The sequence below is a fragment of the Euprymna scolopes genome, chromosome 15 (genome assembly GCF_053919585.1).
Source record: "Euprymna scolopes isolate OS-2025 chromosome 15, ASM5391958v1, whole genome shotgun sequence".
Taxonomy (NCBI): Eukaryota; Metazoa; Mollusca; class Cephalopoda; order Sepiida; family Sepiolidae; genus Euprymna; species Euprymna scolopes.
Genome location: NC_136496.1, coordinates 47899313 through 47916557, shown reverse-complemented (window position 1 = coordinate 47916557; position 17245 = coordinate 47899313). Strand labels below are relative to the sequence as shown.

General features: G+C 28.8%; 1 protein-coding gene across 3 annotated transcripts in view; it reads right to left on the bottom strand.

The window, feature by feature from the left end:
• LOC145293819 (uncharacterized) overlaps positions 1–12694 on the bottom strand; it is a 248040-nt gene extending 235346 nt beyond the window's left edge. For 2 of the 3 annotated variants that reach the window (XM_080140444.1, XM_080140445.1), the window contains exon 1: positions 11183–12694. In XM_080140444.1, the coding sequence (XP_079996570.1) occupies positions 11183–11792 (610 nt within the window). In that variant the 5' untranslated portion in view covers positions 11793–12694. The remainder of the gene's footprint in view (positions 1–11182) is intronic. The other variant, XM_080140446.1, reaches the window with a different exon arrangement.
• Positions 12695–17245: the final 4551 nt, after the last annotated feature.

The window sequence follows — 17245 nt, the reverse complement described above, 5'->3', positions numbered from 1 at the left end:
GAAAGAAGTTTTTAAAAATTTAATCTAAAAAAGCTATTTTAAAGTTTTTTTTTTTTTAAATTAAGATTTTCTCATTATTCAGACCTGTATTACAAAGAGGGGGTTGCAAAAAATGAGTTGTGGTGTTAGGAGAAATACAAACTGAAACAGAGAGAATATTCAGACCTGTAATAATACAAAGAGGGGGTTGCAAAATGAGTTGTGGTGTGAGGAGAAATACAAACTGAAATAGAGAGAAGGAGAGTTTTAAAACATAATCTTAAAAAGATAAGATACAGGTTAGAAAAACATTTCATCCAAGGCATGAAAATTGTTCAACAAAATGTTTACTATAAGCTTTAAAAATAAAGGTACAAGATTCAATTTGAAATTTATTTATCTTCAAAGTGTACTTTTATAAATTTTACAAAGTAAGGTATAAAAATTTAATTTAAATTGAATAAAAAAATTACCTTGGATTTATTTTACGTAATGTACATTTTGTTGCAATTTAAAAACATTATCTTTCATCTAGCAATTAATGATATAGATATAAAATGTTCAATTATTTTTTTTAAATAATAAAGTGCTTTCTCTAATTTTGCACATCGATGAAAATGATTTTTGTTGTTTCATAACAATCCTATTACATCATTGGAAATAGGATAGAAAGAAAATGTGACAAAGGATAAACCAGTTATTTATGACTTTAAATCAAAAAAACTCTAATGAAGTAAAGATAATTTTCATTTATCCCCAAGCAAAAGCCATGAAGGTGAATGAAGACCATATGAAACTCAAGTTTTAAAACCAAATATATGAGAGTTTGGTTACTAGACCCATTTCAGGATGGAAAAACAATGGGAGAATTTGAAAGATGCACTGTTAAAAGGCACATAGTTGGAGAGAAGTGCGCTCAAAATGAAAAATTGAAGTGCGCTCGAAATAATAATAAAAATTGAAGTGCGCTCGAAATAATAATAAAAATTGAAGTGCGCTCAAAATAAAAAAAATTGAAGTGCGCTCAAAATAAAAAAAAATTGAAGTGCGCTCAAAATAAAAAAAAATTGAAGTGCGCTCAAAATAAAAAAAAATTGAAGTACGCTCGAAATAAAAATGAAGTGCTAACAACAAATGAACAGAGAGATACATAAAAATGCAAAAAAATGAAACATTATGTCAAATACAGTTTTTATAAAGATTGAAATTTTTTCAAAGTTTCAGAAACAGTGCATAGACCAGCCATAAGAAGTGAGAAAGAAATGGTAAAGGAATCTGATAGCAAGGCGAAGAAGAGCAAAGTTGCAGGACCTTTAGATGTTGTTGCAGATACCAAGGTGCATGTAAAATCGGCATTGAAATGATCACAGACAAATCTAACAATACCTACTGATAATGAAACACTTTGGATAATCACAGATTTCAGAGTTAAAAACAAAAACACTTCAAGTCTTCAAAATACCACTATTTTATTCAGAAATCAATATCCTTTCATATGCTTTAATAAATAATAATCTACATGACATATTTGAAGAATTTTAAGCAAATAAAATGAAAAAAATCCTAACACCATTAAACAATCATTTTCATAACTTTTTTTTACAAATCCCCTGCCTTTATCACTTAATGAGGAATTTCATCATGCAATTTGGAAAGCAATCAGGAAAAACATTCATTTCACTTATGGTTAGGGTATGAAATAAAAACTAATCATTTTTGTTCTCTTAAAAATAACACAACATGATGAGTATCAAACATCTTCCTTTTAAATATTTTCTGTACCCTAATAAGTAAGTAAATCAAGCATTTTTACTCTTCTTAAGCAATAAAATTAGAATTGTATGTTGTTTTTCTCTTTTCAGAGAAGTAATTTTTAATTAATTCATCCGAATACAATATTTTCAAACACTTCAATTGTTTTGGCTGATATTATCGTTCATAGTCATAATGGTAGTAGCTGTTTCTAAAATCATTACTTTACAGGTTTATTTTAACAAAAAATATCTTTTATGCCTAAAAAAAAAAAAAATTTGGTTTGTGCTCTTTCAAAAATTACTGTTTTTTTAAATATACTCAACTTTTAAACTTTAATTTTAATAAATGATTTTCAAGCTACTAATTTAAAAAAAAAATGAATTTACTTTTATTTTTAGATGATTATGTGCGGATATTCCAGAAATCTTTATGGAAAAATTGAATTTGCATTATTATAAATAAAGACAAAAATTTGCATTATAATAAATAAAGACAAAAATTTGCATTATTATAAATAAAGACAAAAATTTGCATTATTATAAATAAAGACAAAAATTTGCATTATTATAAATAAAGACAAAAATTTGCATTATAATAAATAAAGACAAAAATTTGCATTATTATAAATAGACAAAAATTTGCATTATTATAAATAAAGACAAAAATTTGCATTATTATAAATAAAGACAAAAATTTGCATTATTATAAATAAAGACAAAAATTTGCATTATTATAAATAAAGACAAAAATTTGCATTATAATAAATAGACAAAAATTTGCATTATTATAAATAAACAAAAATTTGCATTATTATAAATAAAGACAAAAATTTGCATTATTATAAATAAAGACAAAAATTTGCATTATTATAAATAAAGACAAAAATTTGCATTATTATAAATAAAGACAAAAATTTGCATTATTATAAATAAAGACAAAAATTTGCATTATTATAAATAAAGACAAAAATTTGCATTATTATAAATAAAGACAAAAATTTGCATTATAATAAATAGACAAAAATTTGCATTATTATAAATAGACAAAAATTTGCATTATTATAAATAAAGACAAAAATTTGCATTATTATAAATAAAGACAAAAATTTGCATTATTATAAATAAAGACAAAAATTTGCATTATTATAAATAAAGACAAAAATTTGCATTATTATAAATAAAGACAAAAATTTGCATTATAATAAATAGACAAAAATTTGCATTATTATAAATAGACAAAAATTTGCATTATTATAAATAAAGACAAAAATTTGCATTATTATAAATAAAGACAAAAATTTGCATTATTATAAATAAAGACAAAAATTTGCATTATTATAAATAAAGACAAAAATTTGCATTATTATAAATAAAGACAAAAATTTGCATTATAATAAAGACAAAAATTTGCATTATAATAAAGACAAAAATTTGCATTATAATAAATAAAGACAAAAAATAATTTAGAATAGGAGATTAGCTTTGCATATAAATTTAATATAAAATGATCCCCCATTTTCCAATCTACTGAAAAATCTAGAAGAAAACTATGGAAAACAAGGGTTTGGGAGTGAATGTTACCAAGACTAGAGTGCTGATCAATAGTTGTAGTGTTGGAAATCCCACAGAAAAAGTGAAGCTCTCCTATTTAATTTGTGGAAAGAAAGTTGGAAAATTTTTAGTAGCACTTTTAAGCATCGAGTACATAAAAAGTGCAGCGGAATTATAGATTCCGAGAAGATAATCAGTTTGTGTGAAAGAAGTGGAAGATGGATGAGAACGTAGATGTGAAGAAAGTATTTCTGGATGTCAAAGAAGTTTAGGTTGTTGAGAAGTTTTTTTTACCGTGGTGATAACACAGGAATATAGAGAAAATCCGATGCAGGTGTTATTGCAATGGTTAGGCGTGGATGGAATAGATTCAAAAGATTTTTACTATAACTAACCAGCAGAACAGTACAGCGATCAATCAAAAGAAGGAGATAATAAGCATGTGCACACAATATGTGATGATGTAAGGAAGTGAAACCTGTTCAGTGAGAGTTGGGATATCCGTTGCACAATGAGAAATACGAGAATGATATGATGGACATGTGAGTCTCTATGACAAACTTAGTTCTGATGTCCTCAAAGAAAGATTAATATAGGGGGTGTATGCAGAACAGGAGCCATTGTTAGTTTGGTCACATTAAAAGAAGTTTGAGATAGCAATGCAAGTTACAGGAAAAGGTCAAGTAAGACATCAGAGGAAGTGATAAGGATAAATTTGAGAGAAAGTGGGATAGCCAGAGATAGATTAGTTGGAAAATCAATTTCTAAATTAAACATGTTATCTTGGAAATTACAAAGCTCTATGATAACATATTTGGAGTATTACTATTGTTTTTTTTACTGATAAATATTTTTCTTATGATTAGACTAAAATCCAAAACTGACAAAATCAGACTTGTGTTCTTTTGTAAAGGATGCAAAAAATTTACTTCGTTTCCACTTCAATGACTTTTTACATTATGTTTATATTATCCATGCAAGAACTGAAATCTTGAAAATATAAAAAAGGGTAAAGAAATCCAGATCCATTACCATATTAGAATAGTGTACCTGTACAGGTTTATATCAAAACATATTCTATGCTGTACACTTTAAGTATTTATGTAAAAAGCACAAATACTGTAAATATTAATTACTTCAAATAACATACAAGGATTTCATTCATTGCCCTTTTCTTTTGTTTTTTTAATAGAGTAGACAATATATTGGTCACTGGATTTGTCGATTATAATAATAGGCTTCCTCACTTGTCTTCTAGCCTCATCACATACTGACCAATCACTGGTGACTAAATTTAGTGGAAAGAAGGCAAATTTTTTTTTACTCTTTTTGGCAAGAAACTGTCATACTGAAAGGACATTCATGGATTTTTGCAATGTTAAAAAAATTTCAACTAAGTTGTATTTTTAAATGAAACTACAGACATTTTTGTTTGCAATTCTTTTGTTTCTTGTGTTTCTTTTTCGTTACTCTTGAAATTTTGCCTGTCTTTCGACAAATTCTAAACATTTTTCAAACAAAACTGACAAAAATTAGATTAAAACAAAATGGATTTCATTTCTGTTTAATGGACTGAAAGATCCTGTTTTTAGAGACTTAATTTTAACATTTAATTGATTTCAAAAATGTTTTCACAACAATAATAAAAAATATAGCGAGATATTTTCTTTCAATTAACTGTAGGTTATCAAATCAACAATTAATTAACAAATTATATTTTTATGGAAATCATTCCAGACAAGGCATGAAGCTACTTAATGTAAAAAAAAAAAAAAAAATACTACAAGGTCAAAAACTTGCTAACACTAAGTATTAAATGGAATAGATTCTGACCCCGAAAACAGCAATTCTTTCCTCTTTGTCAGAAACATCGCTCATAGAATGTGAAAACTAATGGACAAAATAAGGGAAGTGAGTGTTAGCTGACTGCCAAAAGTAAACTCAAGATCTAATTTCTAAAAAATTCTTGCAGAATTTTGATTTCAAATGATGTATTTTCAAATAAGTTTTCATTATACCTTTACTTTATACATCATTCTAAAAAACGTCTTTTGCTTTATCTAATCGTTTAATTTAAAAACAATTATGTCTTTTCAGAAAGTTGAATACGAGATGAAAAAAAAAGCAAATTTGCACAATTTTCTTATTTCAATTCAAGCTAGGCTGAAAAGCTGTTGAAACAGCTCATGATATAACTGAAGTGTTTTATCCACAAACAACTATTGAATGCACAGCATAATGGTGGTTTAAGAAATTTCATGGCAGCGAGGAGTCTTGAAGATGAAGCATAGTGGTTGGCCATCGGATGTTGACAATGAGCCTTAGTGAAAGCTAATCCATGCACAACTGTTTGAGAACTTGCTTCTGAAGTAGATATAATGTATACGATGATGTCTAACCACTTAAGAGATTGGAAAGGCAAAAAACTTGATAAATGGTTGCCTCACATGAATTGAATGACAACCAAAAGAAACAGCGTTATGAAGTGTCATCTTCCAAACAACGCAATAAGAATGACCCGTTTCTCGACCGGGGTGTGACTTGCGATAGAAAGTGGGTTCCATCGATGCTCAGCTTAGTAGTTAGATGCTGACAAAGCTCAACGACACTTTCCGAAGTCAGAGTTGCACCAAAAGAAGGTTTGATGGTCTGCGACCGATCTCATCCACAAGTTTTTTTAATGCAAAAACCATTACACGAAGAAGTCCTGTCAACAAATGTGAAATACATCAGAAATCTCAACACCCAGCATTAGTCAACAGAAAAGGCTCATGACAATGCCCGAGCACACGTTGCTAAAATGAGCCTGTTGAACGAATTGGGCTACAAAACTGCCTCATTCGCCATACTCTCCAGACCTCTCACCTATCAACTACCACTTTTTCAAGCATCTTGACAACTTTCTATGTGAGAAATGCTTCAATTTAATTATGTTAATTTTTTGCCACTGTCAAGGAGCAAAAATAGGCAAGATAAATATCTTATAATCATCACACACACATGATTTTACTCTTTTTAGGTGATTACATGTTAATGCCTTGGAAAATTTGAAAGAAAAAAAAAAGATTTAGCATTTATAGTGAAGGATCAGTTTTACATAAATTTTCCAACCAGCTTACGTTTGAACGACAAATTTTATGTTCTTGATTTTTGGGCGGAGGGATGTTGCCACAGAGAGTTAAGGTTAGTAGTAGGGTTAAGAAAGTTTTGTTTTTTTGTTTTTTTCAGTTACTTGTAATGTTAAATGGTCACTTTTGGGTGGCGGGACGAAATTTTCTTACTCTAAAAAATAAACAGTACTTTTTCTTTACAACGCTAACCGATTAGAAAATGGTCCAGAAATGCGTTATTTATTTTACACTAGCCTGGTGCCCGGTGTTGCTCGGGTGTTTGGAGGTGTGTGTTGAGCAAAAGAAAAAAAAAAGTCAACGGTCTAAGACAGTACATCAGCCATTAAATGGCAAAAAGGGAGATAATTATGTCCCCTGTATTCGCAATCTTTAAGATGTGAACATTTAGGAGAAATGCAATTTCCCTCAATTTTCCGTCAAAATTTAATTGTAAATAATTGTCTACTCAATGAATTTTCGTAACTTTTTAATATATTACTATTTTCGCCATGACAATTAAGTACTGTTGTTTTAAGCAAAAAAAATTCTTTTTTTTTTTTTAAATCGATGGTAATTTGTCTTTTTAGGGATATTCGATGTTGCTGGCTACAAATCTGATGATTCAATCCGTCACAAATTTACGGTTTGCAAGGTATTAACCTGTTTTAATTGATCTAAAAAAAAAAAATTAAGTTTCCACGAGCGGTTTACAAAAGCATATTTTATGTTTTTCGTTCTTTTTTTTGGGGGGGGGTATTCAATTATAGAACTTGTGTAGTTTAACAGGTGCTTCTGCAGTTTAATTAACCGTTTTTCCATAAGTAACGCACCGACATTTGGAATTCTGTGTTTACATTTGGGGGAGGCAGTGAAGGGGCGGGTGTGTTGTGGCGGCCGCGCCCCTCCACTGCCTCCCCCAAATGTAAACATAGAATTTCTGTGAAATGTTAAATAGTATTCTACTCGGTAAATGTCGGCGCGTTACTTATGGAAAAACGGTTAATTAAATTGCCGAAGCACCTGTTAAACTACACAAGTTCTATAATTGAATAGCCCCCTCCCCCTAAAAAAAAAAAAAAAAAAAGAACGAAAAATATGCTTTTGTAAACTGCTCGTGAAAACTTACTGCCAGCAATATTTTTACTATTAAATGAAGTGAAAACGTTTTATTTTACGAAAAATATTGTCATTTAAAATGTCCGCCATGATGCGATGCATGCAGTGCAAGGTGCATGAATCATGCATTCATGCACCTTGTAAAACGTCAAGTGACTACGCGCGTGCGCGCAGTTTAGTAAGAAAGTGAAAAAAAAATGAATGTAATTAAGAAACTGAAAAAGATTGTCCGGTTCGATATAGGGAAGCGGAAAAATATCCAGAAGGGTAAGTCGGGAGGTGAGGGGGGGGTCATTTCGGCTTTGAAGCCGAAAAATGTTTTGGGGGCCATGTTTTGGCCCTTTTGGCGTTTTTTTCCTAAATGGGAAACAAGATGGCCGCCAGCAAAAACAATAGTGATTACGTTGGATACTGAATGTCTTCAAATATGGATAACTACTTGTTTGCGCAAAAAATGAATGCGATATTCGTTCTCAACGTACCTGAAAACCTATAAAAGTCAACAAATTAAAGGTGAATGCCGAGGGGTAGGTAAACTAAAAAAAATACCAAATCGATCTATTTAACAAGCACCATGTTTTTTTTGTTTTTTTTTCTTGTTGTTCTGTGGCAGTCATCATAAATATTAGGAGAGCATCTCTTTTGGGTGGTTGGATCACACGACGATTAATCAGACTCCAAGGCGTATTTTTGAAGGATTACTTCCAGTCCCTTTCAGAATTGCAAACAGCAGTTAGCGAGAGCGCCTCTAGGCACCAAGCGGAGAAAGATGTCGACTTTCACTCCTCTCCTGGTTAACGATGAGCAAAACTATCTCTACTGAAATAGAAACTGCGCGCAGAACTTCGACGATCGAAGTTTATTTCATTCACTACCACTGTCGACAACCTACACCCAGCGGTGTAGATCACTTAAATATCCTTTATAAAACGGCTTTGTTTTCTTTCGTTTCACAGCCATTTTGTTAAAATAAGAGGAGTTTTGCTCTTATATGTGAAGATTAGCTCGTATAAAACTGTCAACAAAAATCGATAGAACGTAAACGAATAACCAGTAGATGAAGTAAAATATGAATTGGTAGCAAAAGAAATTCAAAAGATGACAAAAATATAGAAAAAGACATTTAACGAATCAACCTTGACTGAAGATGTTTATAATTTCCAGTTTAAGTGCCAGAGTCCAGACTGAATGATGTTACAAACAAAATATTTCTTTAAAATTTCACATCAAAAATATACATAATTTGTCATAATAATGCACTTACAGATTCGCGCTATTTTTTACATCGTATTTCCAACTTTAATTAAAGTTTTATGGTATATTATTTTATTCAATTGTATGGTTAAAGTACAAAACACCCCCCCCATGTTAAGAATGGCTTTTTAAATAATAACGTTATTATTTCAGCACGAATCAATAAGTGCACGAGTACCTTTGTCAGTTATTAAATTTCAGAAACATTCCGTATAGTAATTGTCAATTGACTATGGTAAATGCAGAATAGGTGATTCGAAGTCGGCAGCAAACAGTGTTAGACAATGTGAATTGAATTCACATTATACGTAGTTATTTTTTGCATAAAATAAAATTTAATCGCTTCATTGTTTTTTATTTGTTTTTAATATTATACAAAACATCCCCTCATGTTAAGAATGGCGACGACCACTGAAAAACTGTATTAATATCTTGCCTGCCCCAAATTTGAATGTGATATTCGTTTTCAGTTGTTAATTTAAAAGGTGAGCGTTGAGTTATAGTTAAAGCAAAAATTTACCTTGTTTTCTTTTTTAACGTGCATTTTTTTTATCATGCAATGATTTATATCAGTTTAAAAAATGTTAAATATTAAAAAAAAAAAAAAAAATCATCGTCGCGGACCTGAATGAGCTTGCCCCCGCCCTTTCTATTTTATTTATTTATTTCCCAATTTTTTTCAGCGGATTATTATTTAATAAACAGTAGTGTAGTCTATAAGATTTAAAAAAAAAAAACTGAAAAACAGTTAATATTTAAATATTTGTATGGGGTGCTCGGTTTCTAATGCAACTTTTTAGTAAATCGATCACCCATTTTAGAACCACTCGACGTTTTTATGCCAAATTTCGCGAGTTTATCCGTTTTTAAGCAGTTTGGCCTTTTTTTTTTAAATTTTGCTTTCATGGTTATCTTCAAGTTCCGTCTAATTTTGCTTTCATGGTTATCTTCAAGTTCCGTCTAATTTTGCTTTCATGGTTATCTTCAAGTTCCGTCACCTAACGAAAAAATTATATGCGCGCGTGCGAAAGCAAACTTGGCGACCAACGAACACAATACGGAATACAGACCCGAATATCCTTAAAAATCAACTTTTTAAAGGCAAGTATTTAGTTAGTATTCTAGCGCGTCACCCTTAGATATTGTAAATGTCGGTGGATGAAACTTGAAGAATGTGGATTGAAAAAAAAAATGGTATTTATTATACTCATGTTACCGTACTATTTTTTAAATACAAGTTTTACGATATCCTTTTTATTAAATCGTTAAATTTAATTACAAAACACTCCCTCGTTAAGAAGAGCTTTCTAAATAATAACGTTATTATTTCAGCACGGTAAACAAGTGCCCTCAATTTTATTGTTATTCTTCACGGAGTCAAACTTAAAAAATAACATTGTGTGACATTTGACAATTACGTTTCTTTTTGTCGTTGTTTGTACAACTTATTAAGTAAAAAGTTAAGAGGGTGATAAAAATTTCTGCTACTAAAAAATAAAGCTCAAATAAAAACAAATATAGTAAACAACACCATTTTGTGCTTTATTCAATGTCGGCTAATGCGATTAAATTTATGCATTAATCTTCCACATCTCCAGTTTACTCCGATTTGACAAAAATGATTCAATTTTAGTTTATAAAGTTTTTATTTATTTATTTATTTAGTGAGTGTAAAACTTTGACATAAATGATTTTAGTACAAAATGTTGTTTGCAAATAAATAAGCAAAGATCGATTTTATCGTAAACCTTTACGACCAAACATCAAGAATTAGTGAAGAGACAAATAACAAAGTTGGAATTTCTGGAAAAAAAAGACACACACACACAAAATAAATCAAAATCATGTACTATAATTAATTCTGTACTTTCAGTTCTTTTAAAATTAATTTCATCGGACATAAAAACAATAATTAACGAAACGCCCACCAAACATAAAAGTGTTTTCCTTTGGTTTTGTTATGGATGACCATAACAGGTGAACTGAACAGTATAATAGAAAGATTTTTTTTTTTTTTTTTTTTGAAGAGATTGGAATTGAAATATCTTGCAAGACTGATAAAATTATTATTGCCTTTTAACAAATACTTTCATTTTTTGAACGAGAAAACAAATTGACCTTATTTTCATGTTTATTTTGATCATCCGTAAGTGGTAGAGAGGGGGATACGTGGTCAAAGCTAACAAATGTTAAAATAAGAGACAATCAAAACAAATGTTAAAATAAGAGACAATCAAAACAAATGTTAAAATAAGAGACAATCAAAACAAATGTTAAAATAAGAGACAATCAAAACAAATGTTAAAATAAGAGACAATCAAAACAAATGTTAAGATGAAGTAAAATTACTAAGTAACAAGAAACACAACTGTTACAATTTCAGAAAGATGATGGAATGTTATGGAAAATGAAACATACCGTTTTTCCATGGGTTACATGGTTCAGAGAAGCCAGTAACAATCGAACTGTCGTCAGGAAAGCTGACATTACGTTTACTTCCAATCCATTTGGAATTATTATTAGAATTAATATTTTTCGACACGTGGTTTGTACTGTAATCAGGATTGTTAATTATATGATTATTGTTATTATTACTTGAATTACCGAGAGAAATGCTCATAATGGAACTATTATTACCAGGGTTAGTGAGTTCACCTACCCCAAGGATTAATTCAGGTGATTTTTGTAATTGTTGTGGGGGTAAGGGTGTGGAAGAAACACTAACAACAGTTTCTCCATCATTATTGTTATTGTTGATAGCATTGTATACTGTGGTGTTGGGGTTGTTTTTTGAATAAGAAGGACCACGATCATCATATAGGAGTGTTGACGTCTGCTGTTGTGCTAATGGGTCACTACAGAGGCGGATATTTGATTTGTTGAGTAACTGCTGTTCAGGATCATTAGTTAGAATTGTTATTTTACAATTGGAATTGTTCCCATCTCCTTCTCCTCCTGTTTTTCCATTCTTTTGGATTTCAACACTTGTTCGGTTGGCATTATTAGCCGTATTCAATGGACTTTCCATATCCTGGACGCTTTCTACACAGTCGACGAGTACGACCACCACGGTCTCGGCCGAAGGCAGCGATTCCGTTTCGAGATTGGATTGGAAATTTATTTTTCTCTTAAATTCGTATTTTGTAATATTCTCTTGTTAAACAAACATCCAGACAAACATTGTTTTCAACAAATCATTAATGTGTTGCACTGTTGCACTGTTGCACCTCTTTTGTTAGTAACACCGTTGTCGAAACGGCTGGTCTGGACTAGAGTAAAAACCGTAGCTCTGTTTGTCGAAATTAATGTCATTTGTTTATACCATAAAGTGTGATACTCACAAAATGTCGGGTATTGTCATTTGAGGAAGAAACCGTGTTCGAAGTAGTCGGTAATAAAAATAAATTAAAAAATTTAAAAAAAAAAAAAAAAAAGGAAAAGAAAATGACAGGTGGAGTGAGTACTGGAGTAATTGTGTGGCGGCAGCGGCAATAAAAGTTAACGTCAAAAAAGGGTAGATGCCATGAATACTGATGGAGGTAAAAGAAAAAACCGCTGCATTGAAACGTCCGATTGCATTTGTGTTTCAGACATACACATTATTTACTGGTGATGACACATTAATAATCAAATATTTCGTGTTTTTTTTTTGTTTTTTTGTGTTTTTTTCCCCTTTTTGTGGCTCTCCTCTTTTTTAAGGCTGGCTTCAAAGTATCTTAATGACACTACAGCGCTTTAATGTTCTTTCCAACAAGTAGTTGGGAATAATATCCCTGATTGAAAAGAAAAAACGTTTCGTAACTTCATTTCCGAATAGTTCTGGTGGGTTTTGATTTCTTCCTTTTTTTCTTTATAAACAATATAAGAGGCGAACTGCAGAAACATCAGGTGTCCGCCATGATTATTATTACAGAGCCTACGTCATAAGATATTGATGAAAGATGGGGAGGAAGAAAGAAAGTATAAGCCTTAAAACCTGAGGGAAACGGAAAAGAAAGAAAGATATAATAATAAGAGGAAGTGGGAGGAGAAGACCATCAAAGTGAGTATAGGCACAGCATGCGAAGGTCAGGGAGAAATAATGGCGACGTTGATGTCTCTTTTTACTTTCGATTTATTATATAATTTAACAACGAATATGTTTATTGATCCTTTTATTACTTGTTTCATTAACTGTAATCTGAAAATAATGTTTTTTTAAAACTAAACTGCCTGTAATGTTTTAAGTATTGACTTTCAATAAAGTTAAGTATTAAAAAAACACATCGTATTTTCAAAACAAAACGTTACAAATTGTCTTACTTAATTTATGTGACTCTCTTTTAGGTCGGACAAGCTGAAATATGAAAATTGCAGATTGGCAAGTTTATCTCAATTGGGTTATGTAAATTACCCCACTTTAATCAATCTATGTATATTAAAAATAACACTCCATTCGAAAAAGCGAAATGAATGACATTTCTACAAAAAACATTTGTTTTTTTGTATTTCAGATTTTCTTAATTTTTTGTCGATTTAGTTTTTGTGTTTCAAAATTTTTTATTATTATTATTATTATCATATTTAGGTAATCTCCAAGAGTAGTGCTCGGAAAAATCAAGTTACCAGAAGTGGATACGTTTGTGTAAGCCTGCCGAACGGAACGGAGTCACGAAGACACGAAAAACGAAACCATATATTCATTAAAAAAAAAATTACTTTAATTTTAACACTTCTTGTGTTATTACTAAACAAAAGAAAAGAAAACACTTATTGTATTATAAAATAAAGCATATTTTATTCAGAAAAATGAATTTTAAAATTAATAGAGGACCTAAATAATTTGCAATTGTAGTAGTCCGATGAATCCACATAATAAGAATTAGCAATCGTCATATGAAAAAAATTCAGAAACGTAATAAAATAAACTAATATTCCATTTGCAAATTGGCACAAGGCCATCAAAATTGTGTGTATAGGAGAGAGTGTATGTATTCTCTGTTCATCCTACTCGAAGACCAGATTTGTTTTCCAAAGCTGCAAGGTTAGACGATGTTAATTTATGGTTGCAATCTGGAACTCTGGCTTAGATACAAAAAAGAAAAAAAAAAACAGTCTACTCGGTCCTATTGGCATTTGTTCATAGATAAAAACACTTTATCAACTCAGGTAGACGGAGATGATGTTTGAGAGGATCATTATCATCATATTCAGTTTAATGTCATGCGTTGGAAGGCTTTATGAAATTGGCTTCCAAAGTAACCTATTTCTGGTCAGGTCTCTTTTTTTTTTTTTTTTCTATTAGGCCCATTTTTATCACTTCCTCTTATGTTTTCTTTGGTTTTCCCTTGCGAACTGAACTTGTCGCCTCAACCCAAGAACACTCGTCCATACTTTTAAACATGGCATAGCCATCAAAGTCTACTCTTCTGCACACATCTTCCTATACTGTCCAAATTTAGTTTTCCTATGAGGACATTAGAATTAAGTTTGAAGTGAATTTAAGGCTCACATTGGACATCTAGTCTCATATCATTTTATTGATGTCATGTCCTTTGTAGGGACTAGTAAAAAAAAATACACTCTGCTATATTGCGTGTGGGGGCGATATCGAATATGATGATTGCGATAATAAACAGATAAAAGCGAGAGTTGATTCATCACATGCTTTATTTATGTAACGCCATTGCAGGAAAATCAATACAAACTAAGGGCAATAACTCTTCTTAACTTCCGAGTTATAAAAAGGGAACATAACTACCGCATATCCCTCCTTTAACTGAGAGTGAATTCATCTAATTATTTCAAATTTTATTTTATTTTTATTATTTTTTTTTTTTTTTTTTCTGTCAATGGTAGAAGATCGTCTATTTGTCTGAGGGTGTGGGGAGCTTTATAAATCTAGTCTCTGTGGCACCTTTACATATCTTCAGAATCTTTTTAGCTCGAGGATAGAACTACAAAATTCACTAGTGTCAGCTGCTTTATCCATGTGGGTGATGCTTGGTTCTCAGCCCTCCTCTTCTGGCTAAGGCTTCAATGATGACTTTGTGATGCAATTTTTTCATGTGCATGGTTGGTCAGATATACCTTCAAGTATCGAGCTTCTTTTAGTTGGTCTGATGAATTGCCTATTCTTTCCACAGATTTTCTTAATTTAGTTTACGTGTTTCACATCCTTGGATGGTTGCATTTGGATGATCGCCTCTACTTTCTTTTGATACCATGTTTCGATATTATCAAAAAATTTCAGATGTCTTTATCACATTTCTTTTGAGTTGAACTTGCAATTTTTTCCTTGCTCAAAGTATTAGTTTCTCTCGTGTTTAATCATGATCACTACCATCGTTTTTGAATCCATATTCATACATCGATATGTTCACATATAGAAAGGACGTTTTTAAGATCACCAAAATTGTCTTTCATGTTTCTCTGAAATTCATTTGGGTGCATTTTATGCCTATGGGAAACCTGTTGAACATGTAGCTACCATATGGTGTTATGAATTCATTTGTAGGTCTTCTTCAACTCTCGTCTATTTCCTTTTCAACTTGATCTTCGCATTGGAACTGGTTTTGTATTCTGCTGGTATGCTTCATCAACATTGGTAAACAGTTGAACTACTAGTATTATTTTCATCTTGTGTTGCGATGTAAATTCTTCTGTTTTTACGCCATTGTGCCCTTCTTTTACTTGATTGTTTTTTATCTCCCATCTTGTCGCAGCAAACATCCGTAAAATGTCACTTTTTGTTGAATATCATGGATGCCTTTCCTTTAGCTAGGACCTTTCCTTGTGGATAACTTTTGCCAAAATATTCACACTGTTATCATTCTTATTTTCTTATTCTTATTTTTTTATTATTCTTTTATTATTATTATTTTATTATTATTCTTTTATTATTTTTATTTTATTTTAATTTTATTATTTTTATTTTATTATTCGTATTTTATTAATATTCTTTTATTATTTTCATTTTATTATTCTTATTTTATTATTATTATTTTATTATTTTCATTTTATTATTCTTATTTTATTAGTATTCTTTTATCATTCTCATTTTACTATTCTTATTTTATTATTCTTACTTTTTTATTCTTATTTTATTATTCGTATTTTATTATTCTTATTTTATTTTTATTTTTTATTATTTTAATTTTATTATTCTCATGTTATCATTCTTATTTTATTATTTTTATTTTATTATTATTTTATTATTAATCTTTTATTATTCTCATTTTATTATTCTTATTTTCTAATTTTTATTTTATTATTCTTTCATTATTCTTATTTTATTATTATTGTATTTTTCTCATTTTATTTTTTATTTTATTATTCTTATTTTTTTATCTTATATTATTATTGTCATTTTACTATTCTTATATTATTATTATTATTTTATTATTATTCTTTTATTCTTATTTTATTATTGTTCTTTTATTTTTCTCTATTTTTTATCTTATTTTATTATTCGTATTTATTATTCTTATTTTATCATTATTATTTTATTATTTTTATTTTATTATTCTTTTATTTTTCTAATTTCATTATTTTAATTTTATTATTCTCATTTTTTTAATCTTATTTTATTATTTGTATTTTATTATTCTTATTTTAGTATTATTCTCTTATTATTCTTATTTTATTATTATTCTCTTATTATTCTTATTTTATTATTCTTATTTTAATATAATTCTCTTATTATTCTTATTTTATTATTATTCTCTTAATATTCTTATTTTATTATTATTCTCTTAATATTCTTATTTTATTATTATTCTCTTATTCTTATTTTATTATTATTCTCTTATCATTCTTATTTTATTATTCTTATTTTATTATTATTCTCTTATTATTCTTATTTTATTATTCTTCTCTTATTATTCTTATTTTATTATTATTCTCTTATTATTCTTATTTTATTATTATTCTCTTATTATTCTTATTTTATTATTATTCTCTTATTATTCTTATTTTATTATTATTCTCTTATTATTCTTATTTTATTATTCTTATTTTAATATAATTCTCTTATTATTCTTATTTTATTATTCTTCTCTTATTATTCTTATTTTATTATTATTCTCTTATTATTCTTATTTTATTATTCTTATTTTAATATAATTCTCTTATTATTCTTATTTTATTATTATTCTCTTAATATTCTTATTTTATTATTATTCTCTTATTATTCTTATTTTATTATTATTCTCTTATTATTCTTATTTTATTATTATTCTCTTATTATTCTTATTTTATTATTCTTATTTTATTATTATTCTCTTATTATTCTTATTTTATTATTATTCTCTTATTCTTCTTATTTTATTATTATTCTCTTATTATTCTTATTTTATTATTCTTATTTTATTATTATTCTCTTATTATTCTTATTTTATTATTATTCTCTTATTATTCTTATTTTATTATTATTCTCTTATTATTCTTATTTTATAATTCTTATTTTATTATTATTCTCTTATTATTCTTATTTTATTATTA